Source organism: Staurois parvus, unplaced genomic scaffold (genome assembly GCF_062004578.1).
Source record: "Staurois parvus isolate SC_StPar_1 unplaced genomic scaffold, SC_StPar_1.0 ptg000298l, whole genome shotgun sequence".
In the NCBI taxonomy this organism is placed as follows: domain Eukaryota; kingdom Metazoa; phylum Chordata; class Amphibia; order Anura; family Ranidae; genus Staurois; species Staurois parvus.
In genome coordinates, this window is record NW_028318094.1 from 1,352,784 (window position 1) to 1,369,356 (window position 16,573).

The following is a 16,573-nucleotide window of genomic DNA, read 5'->3' on the forward strand; positions in this document are numbered from 1 at the left end:
TATCATAAGGATTAAAACTACTTTGGATATGTTCACCTGTTACAGAAAAAATAATAAATACACATTTTTTATTGCAGTTAACAAATTTTCATTTATTATATTTTGCTGCTGGAGCCTATAAAGCATTGCACCCATCATCAGGAGATCACAGGTGCAAAGTGGGCTCCTGCAGACATGTACTTTTGGCTTTTCCTCTGTACGGGCTTTCAGTTTGAAAGCAAGAGGACATGTCAGTAGACTAAGGGAGCGCTCATCAGCCCCCCGCAGCCCATTGAAACTACAAGTCCGTCTGCCGTGTTGGCAGATGGTACTTGTAGTTTATTCACTGAATGATGTGGCAGTGAGGGTGAAGCCCCACAAACATGCTTTTTCCAAAAAGTGAATGTGAGTACGTAGAGAGGATCCCCCACCTGCTATCACTTGGAGAGGTGGATTGGGGGGAGAGCTGAAACATATAACGTGCAAACTATATATTACATATTTTCACTTGCTGTAATCTAATTTGTATTGATTGGAAGCCCCCAACACTTCCAGAGGGTCACAAAATAGCTCATGCTTTGGAGTATATTGTCATTAGGCTAGCATTGGTGTCGGTGACAGAAATAATAACCCCCTCCCAGCATTGGTACCAGTCACTGCAATAATAACCCCTAGCATTAGTATTAATGCCTGAAATAATACCCCCCAGCATTAGTGTTGTAGGCCATATTAATCCCTAGCATCTGTGCAAGTAACTCAATAATAAGCCTCAGCATTGATGTCAGCCAATGCAGTGTTAACCCCCAGTATTGGTGTTAGTGGCCGCAATGATGACTCCCAATATTGGTCCCAGTGACCGCAATAACAACCTCCATCATTGGTGTCATCATGTGCAATAAAACCCCACAGCATTGCTGTCACTGACTTTAATAATAATCCCCCCGCCCAGCATTAGTGTCAGTGACTTCAATAATAACACCCCACCCCGTCGTGGTGTCGGTGACTTCAGTAGTAGCCCCCAGCATTGGTGTTGGTGACTTCAGTAGTAACCCTCAGCATTGATGCCAGTAGATGCATTAACCACTTGCCCTCCGGAAGATTTACCCCCCTGTCCTGACCAGGCCATTGTTTCCGATACGGCGCTGCGTTACTTTAACTGACAATTGCTTGACATGCAATGCTGTACATAAATGAAATGTATGTCATTTTTCCCCCCACAAATGGAGCTTTCTTTAAGTGGTATTTGATCACCTCTAATTTTTTTTTTTTTTTTTTTTTTGCACTATAAATGAAAAAATACCGATATCTTTAAAAGAAAAAACAAAATTTACTTTCTGCTATAAAACCTATCCAATAAAAAAAATTGTAAAAATCTAATTTCTAATATTTATAATAACCTATAGACTTTGTATCAGTGCACGCAATAATAACACGTTTTCTGGTCATTGACCGTGCTATTTCAAGCCCCTTTCATTGGTGGGAAGTGGTAATGCTGGTAAGCTTTCTTTAATCCCCACCCTACATTGCTAGTCAATGGAAGTTATGTTGAAGCAGCACTGAACTGAAAACCAAAAATGTAATATATTGCAGCTTACTAATCAATAGATGTGGTGTCAGCATTGGTTTTCTTTTTTCCCTTTGTTTTTTAGTTTTGTGCCCTGGCCAGTGACACACTTCCTGGATTAGAGTGCCTCTACTCTGGATGAAGGAGCACAGGGGCACCTTTGGGCTGCAGCATTGTCAGTCTGGGGGGGAAGGAAAGTGTTTGATGCACTTGCAGATTTAAATACACTATCAAATTGAAGCTAAACTACAGATAATACTTTATAAGCAGTAACAGCAACAGTATCTTTTTTTAGGCTGTAAGTATTTTTAATGCATATGAACATCAGTTAGTCTTTTACCCAGCCAGCAGATGGCACTCCCTAGGTTCCTTTACCATATTAGGAAAAAACGCCTGTACGCCGACAACAGTACAAGAAGTAAATCTTGCCATGCATGGCTCTAATTTAGGCTGTGGGTGGGCCTGTTCGCACCACTTGGCTTGAAAAACACGTGATTGAAAAATCAGAGGCGCTAGGTGGAAAAGTGTCAGCCAAACAGCAGTGTATCCAGTCGCTGTTTGGGTATTCAGACAGCCGTGGGTATGCAGCTGATGAATACCACAGCCAGCAGCATAGTTTCCTCCATCTGCACGATTTATGCAGGGAATAGGCATGGGGAAATCAGGTTATTTTAAATGGGTATGGCACATCTAAAGCCGCCCATAGATGGTCTGAGTCTCTGCTGGTCCAGGGACCAACCAAATTTCGATCCATCTGTTGGCAGGCTGATTGTACCCAAGTCGATCTATCAATTGACTTGGATACAACCAGCATGTCTAATTTCTAGCATGTCATTTTTTTATTTTATTTTTTTTGCCAGCAGCTATAGCCACTAGCAATAATCATTGTGTTCTCCCGGCAGGGACTGCTCCCCACCCCCCTCCGGGAGAACACAATAGCTCCGCGAGAGGCATTCCCCCATTGACACTGACTGTGTTATGCTATGTATCCATGCACACTACTTTACTTTAAGCTATTAGCGTTTTTTGAGCTTCAGCATCTAGGAGCAGAAAAAAAAAATGTTTTTGTAAAGTTTTTGGAGCGTTTTTCCAGCAGAAAAAATGCTAACACTACTAAAATGCTCTTAACAGCTTTTTCTTTACATGTACTGTAAAAACGCTAATAAAACATTAACTCTCCTAAACGCTACTAAAAACCGCTATTACCAGTGTTTTTTTTTTTTTTAGCCGGCAGTTTTTTAGCTTAAAAAAAAATGCTGGTGTGCATGGAGCCTTAATAAGAGAAGTTCTTTGTTAGGGATTACATCCACTTTAAAGAGATGAAATGTTAGAATATTGTTCACAAACCCTTGGAAATTATTTTACTAATGTTCTTGCAATTTTAGGAACCATGGCTACCACCAGACTGAGGAATGACGCGTACAATGACTACAGCTCCACAGACTCTAGCCCCACCGAGGAAATTTCAGCAATCAACAACTTTCCCTCTAGATCTGGACAGTATGAACGCATTGGAGAGCACAGTAGCAGCAGCACAACGTGAGTATACGTTACTTTGAGGATAACATTAAATGTTAGTGGCCATACTTTGACTGATGTTGATTTAATGTCAGGCTGCTCATACACTGCATCCAGAAAGTATTCAAAGCGCTTTACTTTTGCCACATTTTGTTCTGTTACAGCCTTATTCAAAATGGATTAAATTCATTTTTTTCCTAAACATTCTACAAACAATACCCCATAATGACAACATGAAAGAAATTTGTTTTTAAATCTTTGCAATTTATTAAAAATAAAAAAAAAAATATGTACATAAGTATTCCCAGCCTTTGCTCAATACTTAGTTGAAGCACCTTTAGCACCAATTACAGCCTCAAGTTAGTTTGAGTATGATGCTAAAAGCTTGGTACATCTATTTTTGGGCAATTTCTCCCATTCATCTCTGCAGTACCTCTCAAGCTCCATCAGGTTGGATGGGGAGCATCGGTGCACAGCCATTTTCAGATCTATCCAGAGATGTTCAAGTCTGCGGTCAGGCTGGTCCACTCCAGGACATTCACATGCCCATAGCCACTGCTTTGTGGGCTGTGTGCTTAGGGTCGTTGTCCTGTTGAAAGATGAACCATCGTCCCAGTCTAAGGTCCAGTGCACTCTGGAACAGGTTTTCATCAAGGGTGTCTCTGTACATTGCTGCATTCATCTTTCCTTCAATCCGGACTAGTCTCCCAGTTCCTGCCGCTGAAAAATATCCCCACAGCGTGATGCTGCCACCGCCATGCTTCACTGTAGGGATGGTATTGGCCAGGTGGTGAGCAGTGCCTGGTTTCCTCCAGACATGACACTTGGCATTAAAGCCAAAGAGTTCAATCTTTGAAATCAGAGAATTTTGTTTCTCATGGTCTGAGAGTCCCTCAGGTGCCTTTTGGCAAACTCTAGGTGGGCTACCATTTGCCTTTTACTGAGGAGTGGCTTCCATCTGGCCACTCTACCATACAGGCCTGATTGGTGGAGTGCTGCAGAGATGGTTGTTCTTCTGGAAGGTTCTCCTCTCACCACAGAGAAATGCTGGAGCTCTTTCAGAGTGAACATCGGGTGCTTGGTTACCTCCCTGGCTAAGGCCTCGATCTCTCATTTTGGCCGGGCGGCCAGCTCTACGAAGATTCCTGGTGGTTCCAAACTTCTTCCATTTACGGATGATGGAGGCCACTGTGCTCAGTGGGACTTTAAATGCTGCAGAAATTTTTCTGTACTCTCCCCGGATCTGTGTCTTGATACAATCCTGTCTCGGAGGTCTATGGACAATCCTTGGACTTCATGGTTTGGTTTGTGCTCTGACGTGCACTATTAACTGTGGGACCTTCTATGGACAGGTTTATGCCTTTCCTAATCATGTCCAATCAGCTGAAATTCCCACAGGTGGACTCCAATCAAGCAATCAAGTTGTGGAAACATCTCAAGGATGATCAGTGGGAACAGGATTCACCAGAGCTCAATTTTGAGTGTCATGGCAAAGGCTGTGAATACTTGTGTTTTGGTTTTTTGTTTTTTTTTTGTTTTTTATTTTTAACAAATTGCAAAGATTACAAAACAATCTTCGTTCTTTGTCATTATGGGGTATCGTTTGTAGAATGTTGAGGAAAAAAATTAATTTGATCCGTTTTGGAATAAGGCTCTAACATAACAAAATATGGCAAAAGTTAGGCACTGTGAATACTTTCTGGATGCACTGTATATGATTAGATAAGAATATCTTTTAGTTGGTTTTCTGTAGATCTTCATTTTAGATTAAGGGAGGGTTATAACCCACGTCTTTTTTTTTTTTTTTTTTTTTTTTCCATCTGTATCCAAAAGGGAAGATTTCCCTTCACTTCCTGCTCCATAACCAAAACACGAAACAAAAGGAAATCCCTCCAAAGTGATGGAATCCTGGGGTGTCACCAGGGTCATCAGAACTAGTGTCCCCATTGGAATATTACGTCTCTATTACTGTTTTGGTGTCAGCCCAAAATTTGTGATTTTCTTTTACTTTCCCTTTTGATGATAATGATAAACAGGACAAATAGAGAGTGAATCTCCCTAACGGGCCTCTCCGCTCTACCCAAAACGTTAAAAAACCCCCCAAAAAACAGTTATCCCTTTCCTTTAGTTACACTTTAAGGCAAAGAACAGTATGCAGTGTGCATTTACCCATCTCAGGTTGTATTGGTGCACAATGAAGACCTGTGGCTTTGTGTAGCTAAAAGGCAGGCTTGTTCCACCCGCTGGCTTGTATACAAGTTTTGGGCAATTTTTAGACATTTTGCCAAGGCACCCCTGAAGAAACCTCAAAGCACCCCAGGGTGCCTGGGCACCCTGGTTGAGAAAGGCTGCTCTATAGTATAGGGTACACTGCTCCTAAGCCCTGAATAAGGTCACTCCTGTAAGATCGGGTGCTGACTGCCAGCAGAAGTGATTCCTATGCGCCACAGACTCCACAAATCTTAAGACCTCATGCACACAGCACGTTAATAAAAACTCTCCTAGAAGCTGCCCTCTGGCAGCAGCGTTTTTGCAGAAAAAACACCTTCGCTTGTAAAAGTATCTAACGCTTTTACAAGTGTCAATCACTTGAGCGTTAATTCATTTAATTGGCCAGAATGATAATTTATTCTAGCCATTTAAATGAATTAACACTGAAACGTTAAACGCGATTAGTGTTTGGATGCCTTTATCTGCATCAAGCTTTTTTTTTTCCCCTGCCAAAACGCTGCGGCTCCTGGACACACTGGCCTTGGGTTTTTTTTTTTTCCTGCTGATAAATGCTGCTGCTAAAAGCTTCTAAACGTCTGTGTGCATGGACAGGATAACATAGAGGGCCGTTTAGAAGCAGTAAAAAAATAAAACGCCTGATGCCCCTGTTACGGAACCGGATCCCGACTGCACTAGGGTATTTCCGTTAGACTCCCACTTCCCTGTCCGGACACAGATCCACGGACACCACCGCTGACCATACAAGACGAGACAGCACCAAACTTGTATTAAAACAGGAAATGGACTGCTTTATTTTAACACAGACACAAGATATATACATTCAAGGGAACAACCCACCTCCCTGCATAAGGACACAGGGCGTGGCAAACCAAATCTAGTAACAAGAGACCCACAGCTGACACCCCCCACCAAGCCAATACACAAACACATAAATCCCATAATAGTTTGCTCCCAAGCCAGACACACAGTAGAACAATGGGACCACATGGCAGTAAACGATGAACAACCCCCACACCCCACCTATACATTTCTACACAATATCAGGACATTCCACCCTGTACCCCTAACAGGCACAGGGTGACTTACACATAATAGGGATCTGGGGAGCTGAGACAGGGGACTCCCCACCTCTCCGAAGGGAACTGTGTTTCAATGGACCCCCCACCCAAAGTCACTCCCGTCACAGCCCCTTAAAGCGGCTGCAAAAATGCCCTGTGTGCATGAGGCCTAAGAAAAAACTGGCTGAACTGCAAGGAAAATTCAAATGCTGATACAACTTAAAGGATAAGTTCATCTTTTGGAACACACCGCATTTAGGTTGGAACATGTAACGTGTTCAGCTCTTGCCACCTCTTCAAAACCCCCGATCCCCCCTTGGTGTAACAGTGGGTGGGGGATCTTCTCCCTGCACTCACTGTCACAATTCAAAAACCGCACGGCTGTGCAGGGCTCCTCCCACATGAGCGCATCATTCATTCTCCTGAAACTACAAGTACTGTCATCCACCAAGGCAGATGACTTGTAACTCTGAATGAACTGGAAGAGCACTGATGAGTGCCCTTGTAGTTTATATACAAGTGTCCCATGTATGGAGGTACGAGTTGAAAGCTGCAGGGCTTGTCTGCTGAAGACTAACATTGCACCACTGATCCCCGGTGCATTACTTTCCAGGCTCTTGCAGGAAAATTTTTTATTTTTTTTTTTCTGCAAAAATATGTGCATTTTTTATTATTTTTCTAAATAGGTGAACTTATTTAAATGGATTAATCTTCTCCTTTTCCAGCTCTAGTTTATATATTACAGGTACTTGTATAGCGCTGTCAGTTTTCACAGCATGTTACATATATATTGTACATTCACATCAGTCTCTAACCCTCAAGGAGCACACAATTTAAGTTCCTAACTCCCATTCATACACAGGCCAATTTAGACAGGAGCCAATTAACCTACCAGCATGTCTTTGGAGTGTGGAAGGAAACCAGAGTACTCAGGGGAAACCCATGGAGGCACAGGGAGAACATGCAAACTCCAAGCAGGTAGTGTCGTGGTTCAGATTCAAACCAACGACCATAGTGCTGCTAGGCAGAAATGTTAACCACTTAGCCACTTCACGTTGCTGGGTATTCTGGGGAGCTATCTTGACAAATTGACATATTATTTATACGAGCACTTTCTAAAGATACATTTAATTTTTTGTGAGTATGCAACTAAATTTAAGCCTAGGGTTACACTATGCCAGTTCTTGATGGGCATGTTTGCGTGTAAACAGCAGCCAGTACATTTGAATAGCTTGCTGTACCTACGGTAAACACAGGGAAATGGTCCCTGTACCTTTTCCAAAAATGCAGCCGCAGGGAAGCTGCGTAGTGCTGTGCGGTTCCAAGTAGGGGAAAACAAGCTGCAATTTCCAGTGTGCGGGGATGCCATTAAGAATTAAACAGCAGCATGTTTTTCTTGGGGGTGCAGGGAAGCTTGTGAACCTAGCCTGGTTTAGCTTCAGCACCTAATGGCCTCTAATATATGTTTTGGTACTCCAGTTATGAGTGTTCTTACAGTAGTTTGGATCTCTGCTTCCTCCTACAAAGCCATAATGAAACTGTCACTCTCTCCTAGAATGTGACAGAGGCATTTGGGTGTGTAGTAACTGCTGGTCATTACAGACAGTTATTTGCAATTAGAGCTCGGTCCTACCAGTGTGATTTGAGAATTGAAATCACATCTAATGAATGTGAATGTCAGTGTCTTAACACGTGCGATTTGCTGCAGCAAGATTTCTGAAGTAGTTCTTGCATTACTTTCTCTGCAGTTTTGTTGCGATTTCACATACATAGTGATTAGGGATTTCACGGCTTTACACCTGAAATAAATAACCTTGCAGCACGAGAGTTCTGAATCATATGTTTATTAGCGATAATACAATTGTATGAGAGCACCCATGCCCTGCCCATCAGATGCTCTGATATGATTGATTACAGTCCACATTTTTATAGGGTTTTTTTATGGCTGGCTGCCCACCTTTATGCTGATCAGTGACACTCCAGAATATTTGTCTACTACACTTCAGAATATCTTATCAAGACACTTTATCAAACATTCATCATTACTGAGCAGTTTTTAACAACTTACAAAACATCTTTTAATAAACCTTTTTAGCAGCAGAAGCCATTTTAGCTGCTAATGGAATACGTTTTTATATATATGTGATACCTTACTTGGTTCTCACAGATAGGGCTCTCTGCCTTCTGTGTCCTTTTGCCGCTCGGCTCCTCCCCAGTGGATGTTACAAAGGCTCCCTTACTACCTTGCCTATAGATGGACAATATCCCATCCCTGTCCTTTACCGGGACATATAGGTAGGCTAAACCCACCTGTATGTCGGAGATCACCGATAGGTATATAGAAAAGGACAGAAAACGGCACAGGATCCTAAGCAGGCTTAGCTTAGGTCTACCGCAATACACTGACTATGCTTTATTAATGTCCTTGCCTCAGTGGTGCTTGGCACTTTCTTAATCCATCAGAGTCTGACTGATTAACTTGAATTGGTACCTGTTGGTCACTTGAGGTGGTTTGCTACAACCAGGAGACACTAAAGTACGTAACTTTGCGCTCCCCCGGGAGTACTTCATACACCTTCCGTTTCCTTTGCAATTTTACCTGAAGTACTTCAGGGCAGACAGTGTCAAAAGTCAGTGTAAAAATGAGAGGAAAGTGGAATTTTGACCGTAAAGAAGGCTGAGACAGTAAAGGAGTAAGGGCTGACAGTATGAGAGCGATTTTTTTTTTTTTTTTTTTTTTTTTTTTTTTTTTTTTTTTTTTTTTTTTTTTTTTTTTTTGTACCCTGCATTCTATATATTTGTCTCTCTTTCTCTCTCTCCCAAGTACTCAGTAAGGGGGTTGCTCACCTCGACCACGTCTTACCCACAATTACCCATAGAATATAATGGAAATCACACTGCAAATTGCAAAAAATCATTCAAACTCTTCACAAGTAGTAATAAAGTCTTCAGAAATTGCACACAAATCGCGTGATTTAAAATCGTAGCAGTGTGACTGGTGACCTGAAAAGTCTCTGGAAGCTGGAAGTATCTCAGCTAGATTCTCCAGGCAACCTAAGACATACAGGTGAAACTTGAAAAATTAGAATATCGTCCAAAAGTTCATTTATTTCAGTAATGCAACTTAAAAGGTGAAACTAATATATGAGATAGACTCATTACATGCAAAGCAAGATCGTTCAAGCCGTGATTTGTCATAATTGTGATGATTATGGCTTACAGCTCATGAAAACCCCAAATCCACAATGTCATAAAATTAGAATATTACATGCAATCAATAAAACAAGGATTGTACATAGAACAATATCGGACCTCTGAAAAGTATAAGCATTCATATGTACTCAGTACTTGGTTTGGGCCCCTTTTGCAGCAATTACTGTCTCAATGCGGCGCGGCATGGAAGCTATCAGCCTGTGGCACTGCTGAGGTGTTATGAAAGACCAGGATGCTTCAATAGCGGCCTTCAGCTCTTCTGCATTGTTCGGTCTCATGTCTCTCATCTTTCTCTTGGCAATGCCCCGTAGATTCTCTATGGGGTTCAGGTCAAGCGAGTTTGCTGACCAATCAAGCACAGTAATCCCACGGTCATTGAACCAGGTTTTGGTGCTTTTGGCAGTGTGGGCAGGTGCCAAGTCCTGCTGGAAAATAAAGTCAGAATCCCCATAAAGCTCATCTGCGGAAGGAAGCATGAAGTGCTCCAAAATCTCCTGGTAGACGGCTGCGTTGACCCTGGACTTAATGAAGCACAGTAGACCAACACCAGCAGATGACATGGCTCCCCAAATCAACACAGACTGTGGAAACTTCACACTGGACTTCAAGCATCTTGCAGTGTGTGCCTCTCCATTCTTCCTCCATACTCTGGGTCCTTTGGTTTCCAAATGAGATGCAAAAGTTGCTCTCATCAGAAAAGAGGACTTTGGACCACTTAGAAAAACAGACCTGGTCTGTTGCTTTAGCCCAGGTAAGATGCTTCTGACGTTGTTTGTTGTTCAGGAGCAGCTTGACAAGAGGAATACGACATTTGAAGCCCATGTCCAGGATCCATCTGTGTGTGGTGGCTCTTGATGCACTGACTCCAGCCTCAGCCAATTTGTGAGAGTCCCCAACACTTTTTTGATTGGCCTTTTCCTGACAATCCTCTCCAGGCTGCGGTCATCCCTGCTGCTTGTGCACCTTTTTCTTCCACACTTTTCCCTTCCACATAACTTTCTATTAATGTGCTTTGATACAGCACTTTGGGAACATCCAACTTCTTTTGCAATTACCTTTTGAGGCTTTCCCTCCTTATGGAGGGTGTCAATGATGGTTTTCTGCACAACTGTCAGGTCAGCAGTCTTTCCCATGATTGTGATTCCTACTGAACCAGACTGAGAGACCATTTAAAGGCTCAGGAACCCTTTGCAGGTTTTATGGCTTAATTAGCTGATTAGAGTGGAACACTTTGAGCCGAGAATATTGCACCTTTTCACAATATTCTAATTTTCTCAGATTGTGGATTTGGGGTTTTCATGAGCTGTAAGCCATAATCATCACAATTCTGACAAATCACGGCTTGAACTATCTTGCTTTGAGAGTCTATCTCATATATTAGTTTCACCTTTTTAAGTTGCATTACTGAAATAAATGAACTTTTGCACGATATTCTAATTTTTCAAGTTTCACCTGTACTTGATCCAGTTTAGTAGCTATGTAAAACTGATATTATTTTTTAGGTGGGAACTACTGTTTAAAAGGTATGATATAGGTATTAAAGAAAAACATGCTCAGGAGTTTTCTAAGTTATCTTCTCACTAGAGATCTGTGTCATCTGGAGTTGCGCATTTTATTATTATTGCACAACTATGAGTCACGGGACACATGTTGTTTTGCTATTGGCAGTGTAAATACAATGTATTCATAGAGAGAGAAAAAAATCAAACGCCTCTAGGTGCTATATACCATGCAAAGGCAAAGGAAAAAAATCCTCTTTTAATAAAATGGAATACAAAATTGTTTTGCTACAAAAGCAATTTTTCATGTTTTTAATGTTAAAATGACATTTTTTAGATGCTGTATTTTTATTCGGATGTTAATAGATGCATATGTTGCTTCCTTGCAATATGGAAACCAGACGACCTTCTGTATACCAAAGGTGTATAGAACATGACAGATTGCAGCTTACCAGTCTTTGCATTCGGTGTTGAGTTAGTTTTTTTTTTTTTTGTTTGCATTTTCTTACATTTCTATGTAATGAACAAGTTGACGTTTGTTGTGCGAAATTCTTATGATAGGGGATTTCTGAAATTTGACCTGTATCTCATTTCAGACTTCTGAAAAAAAGGAGTGGGACACTCATATAGGCAGGAAATATTGCATTTTCTGTTTTAGAATTAAATATTCTTCAACTTCCTCATGTTTGTGCTAAAGGAAAAAATCCTCTTTTAATAAAATGCAATAAAAAATTGTTTTGCTACAAAAGCAATTTTTCATGTTTTAATGTTAACATGACCGTTTTTAGATGGTGTATTTTTTTATTTGGATGTTAATAGATGTATATGTTGCTTCCTTGCAATATGGAAACCAGATGACCTTCTGTATACCAAAGGTGTATAGAACATGACATATTCCAGTTTTCCAGTCTTTGCATTCGGTGTTGGGTTAGTTTTTTTTTTTTTTCCCCAAGCTAAGAACATTATAAGCAATAACAGAAAATACTTGTTGAGCTTGCCAGGAGTACAGTAGATGTACTTCTCGCTTCCTGACAATTAGACTGAAAGTACAATATTCTCTTATTTCACTCTCTCATCCCACCCCCCATGTAATGGAGATGAAGAGAAGAAGATGTGTTTGTATAACAGTAGAGCAACTTATTGATAGCCATGGCTCCCTCCATAGATACAGTAAAGAGGGTGAGTGATTTCATCCAGGGACAGGAAGTCTGTCTACACCATTACCAGGTGCAAAAAAATAAAGGAAAAGAATAAACTAAGGCCCTATGTACACGGTGGAAACTGACCGCTGGAAAACATAGGTTAAAAAAGTCTGTTTAGCCCCGTTTGCATAATGCGTTTATGTGCGTTTGCGTTTAAAATAGTTTTTTAAAGAGAAGTACAAGAGAACCTCCCAAATGCCCAGAATGCACTGAAAATTGGTAAATTATTAACTATTTCAGACTTTTTCAGAGAAATACAGAGAGTAGAATCAGAGACAGCAGTATGTGTTGAGATTAGCTTAGGTGTGAGTTTCTCATTAACATTTCTTTTGTTTCCAAGGGTGGGAAAGGTGTCTGCTGGAGTGATTCATTAAGGTCACCTGGCAGGGGGTCTAGGTGAGGAATTTGAGGTGTGAATGGTCATTAACATATCTTTTGTTTCCAAGGGTGGGAGAGGTCTGAGGTGTGAATTGGTCATTACAATGTGTGACAAGCTTGGTAGGAACATCCTGTGTTCAGTGTTTTGTCCATCTGAGTACCCTGAAAACACTTTGCATGCATTTTTCATGATTAAAAAAGGCTCTGGCCAGCATCGGGAAATGGAAGAGTTAAAAAAAATTTCAAACGCTTATAAACGTGATTTGCCGCGTTTACAAGCATTTTGCGTTTGAAACGCTGATAAAATTGACTGCTGAACGCAAGTTTTCTGCGTTCAAGAAAATGACTGTAAACTCAAATGCCTGTGAAACACTGTAAACGACGATGTGTACATGGACACATAGGAAAATATTCGGGTGAGTTCAGGGGCTGCTGAAAAAAACGCTGAACAGCTCCTAAATGTAAGTTTATCAGCTGCAGTATACATGGAGCCCTTATGGAGTCTCCTAGTAGACGACTGTGAACTGATCTGGGTTCAGATAAAATGCAATCTGATTTACCTCTTGGTTCTTGTCAGCAGAATGCACAATATGCTGCTTAGAAGAGCCGTTGAGAAATACTATTTGGGACAGCAGAGCTCTATATTCCCTTGTCGTATTACTAATATTTAGTGTTGGCTAAAATAATAGGTTAAAATGGAACTTTTAGTCAGAAAATTAAGTCCTGCTGGAATTAAGTCCTGTTCAGGGTGGCCCCTTTTTATAGCTATGTAGGTATAGGTATAGCTATGTAAAACATTAAAATCCGGTAATACATCCTGCTCTGCACATGCTCAGTTGCTTTGTATTTTTAGGCACCGCTGAAACCTGCTGACAGCCTTACACCTCAGTCAAATCAAACCCAACTTTGAAATCGTGTGACTTACAGTGAAGTTGCATGATTTTAATGTCGGGTGAGATGCCGGTTTCAGGTGCGAATCGCAAGACATCTGACACAGATGTCTATGCAAATCGCACCAAAAGTATTGCATATACTTCTTTAGAAATCGGTGAGGCTCTGACCAAGTCAGAACTGCACTGATATGACCGCTGTAATTGCAGACAATATGGTAAAACTTGACATGCAATTTGCATGCCAGTTCGCGTTAAACTCTCTTATCCTTTACAGCTTAGGAAGCTGCTTCTGTTTGATCTGCAATTGCCATGGTGCTGCAGATGTGATCAGTTATAACGTCAGCCATTTGATAGGTTGGTTGAGGACAGAAGTAAAGGTGACCGTTCGCAATCCTGGCATTCCAGGAGTATAACTGTTTTTGAAAACGTAAAATCGATGGGTTTAGTTCCGCTTTATGATTTACTTTTGTGCAGGGGCTCTGGGCTTCAGCAAAATGGCAGTCTCCAGCAAGAAGAAATAGGAGCAATGCTGGAGGCAATTTACAGCACACATTCATTTTGGTAGAATAATTATTAAGGTGGAATGTATGCTCCTTGCTAATGAACATTATTTTCTTTTTGTCAAGTTGTTATAGGTAAAGTTTCACGTGCCTGCTGTACCATGTACTTTGTATGAAAAAGTATCCTGTTCTCTTTGTATTGCTTCCTGCCAGTCCCTCTGCGCTCATATCAAAAACTGACCACACTAGGCATGAGAGCACAATGTGGTCAGTTCTAGCTTTGCTGGAACTCAGCCTGCTCTCCTTCAGTGATCATTCCTCTGCTGACATCCCCCCCCCCCCCCACCGCACAGCCATTCACTGGGAAGTTCAGTGTGATGCTGTTTCTCCTCCATCTATGCAGCTTAGAATAGAGAGTATGTAAACACTTTAAGCAAAAAAGAAAGGTAAAGGTTTTTTAAATCTATGCACAAATAGTTTGTCTTTCATTTCTATTTTAAACTGAATGGGTTGTCTTACAAGGTGAAGGTTTACATATACTTTAAATTGTTTTGCCGCAGTCTTCTTGGTTTAGACCTTTTTTAGAAGAAAAATTTGTAGGCTGCAATACTCTCCTTCAGAATATTCTCTTCAACTGGCTGTTAAACAGATTCTGACCTTAGTTCTTTGAGTCATTGTCCCAGAACAAACATTTAGCCTGGGACGTCGGAACTCCTAAAAGCATACCTGATCTGGGTCTGTAATCTATTATTATTTATTTTATTTCAGGTACTTATATAGCGCCGTCAATTTACACAGCACATTACATATATATATTGTCCATTCACATCAGTCCCTATCCCTCAAGGGGCGTACAATCTAAGGTCCCTAATTTACATTCATACATACTAGGGCCAATTAACCTACCAGCATGTCTGACATAAGCATACATACATTGTGAATTCATACGTTTTTATATATATTTTTGCTTTGACAGATGGTTCCAGACATTGATACATTTACTAAAAGGGAACATTGGCACAGGATTGCTTGGGCTGCCACTGGCTGTGAAGAACGCCGGGATTGTGGTATGAAATATACATGCACACCTCATTATTATTTGAAACAATCTTGTCCTAAACCATTTCATGCTGTTTTCAAAGAAATGTCATTGCTTTAGGAAAGCCATGCATTATTTTAAATGATCATATTAGGAAGAAATAGTAATGTTATGCCTTCTGGAGGAAAGGAATGTACAGCAAAACTTCAAAGTATTTTCTGTGTATTTATTTTACTGCTGGGTTACATATTTGTATGGTTTGTTGAACCACCTCCTGGCTTCCTTTTATATTGAAACTTTGGAGCTTGAACGTCACTCAGCTGTTTCTCCTGCTTTGGCCATTACTGTTTTGTTAGTTTTTTTTTTGTTACAGAATTCTCTAATCATTGAGACTCTTAGCCTGTGTTCACACATATGCGGTGCGGTATATCGCATGTGATTCGCACAGGAATCACACCGCATTCCTGTGCAAATCACATGCAATTTGTGTGCGGTGCGATTGGAGCCATACATTTTGTATGGCTCTAATCGCATGCATCAAAAAGGTGCAGGATCCTTTTTTGGGTCCGCACTAGAATATTCACACCTATGCGATCCAATTCTGCACATCGCACCACGTTTAGCGAACCACTTTCTGGGTTAACTTAACATGCACACCCGCAGCAGTTCGCATGAACAGGGTGCGATTCTGATACGGTACAGTATTCGCACAGAAACCTCTGCGAATTCCACACCGCATCAGTGTGAACCAGGGCTTAAAATGGTATTAAACCCTAAAGAAAACATTTTATTATTTTGCAGCTTACCAGTTGTTAGATGTGATGGCTGCATTTGTTTCTTTTTTAGGCTAGCTTTCTTCTATTTTCATCTGGTGATTTAGCCTGTTTTTCAAAAGAGCAAGCTCTCCAGCAAATGGATCAGTTACAGAGATGAGACAAACCATTTATCGCTGACGGGTGCTTATAGGGATCAGTTTTATTTATATAAAATCTTTATCCCAAAAGGAAAAAAAAAACACTGTTTGCTGTACTAATAAAGTATTAGCTGGAGTTTGGCTTCAATTTGTTAGTATATTTAAATCTGATAATACATCTACTACTCCCCTCCCCCCAGACTGACTATGCTGCTGGTCAAAGGCGTACCCTGTGCTCCTTCATCCAGAGTGGGGGCACTGTAATACAAGAGAGGTATGTTACTGGCCAGATCAGATGAATACAGAGGTTAAAAAAAAGGAGAAAAAAGAAAATGAATGCAGCCACCACTTCTAATGATTGGTAAGCTGCAATATATACATTTTTGGTTTTGGATTTAATACCAATTTAAGCTGGCTATATACTAGTAGATTTTGAACAAACATTCATTGTACATTTGATGACTAGATCGAATGTCATTCGAATGTACTTTAAAAATTTGTTTCCATTATCCTTTTGATTTAGAATGAATATTATTTCTGGAACAAACACCAGAAATTCATTTTTTGTTGAAAATTTTCCATCCT

General features: G+C 40.7%; 1 protein-coding gene across 3 annotated transcripts in view; it reads left to right on the forward strand.

The window, feature by feature from the left end:
* LOC149458002 (proton-coupled amino acid transporter 1-like) overlaps positions 1-16,573 on the forward strand; it is a 107,074-nt gene that overhangs the window by 5,393 nt on the left and 85,108 nt on the right. For all 3 annotated transcript variants that reach the window (XM_089682798.1, XM_089682799.1, XM_089682797.1), the window contains exons 2-3: positions 2,929-3,082; positions 15,013-15,103. In XM_089682798.1, the coding sequence (XP_089538924.1) occupies positions 2,934-3,082; positions 15,013-15,103 (240 nt within the window). In that variant the 5' untranslated portion in view covers positions 2,929-2,933. The remainder of the gene's footprint in view (positions 1-2,928; positions 3,083-15,012; positions 15,104-16,573) is intronic.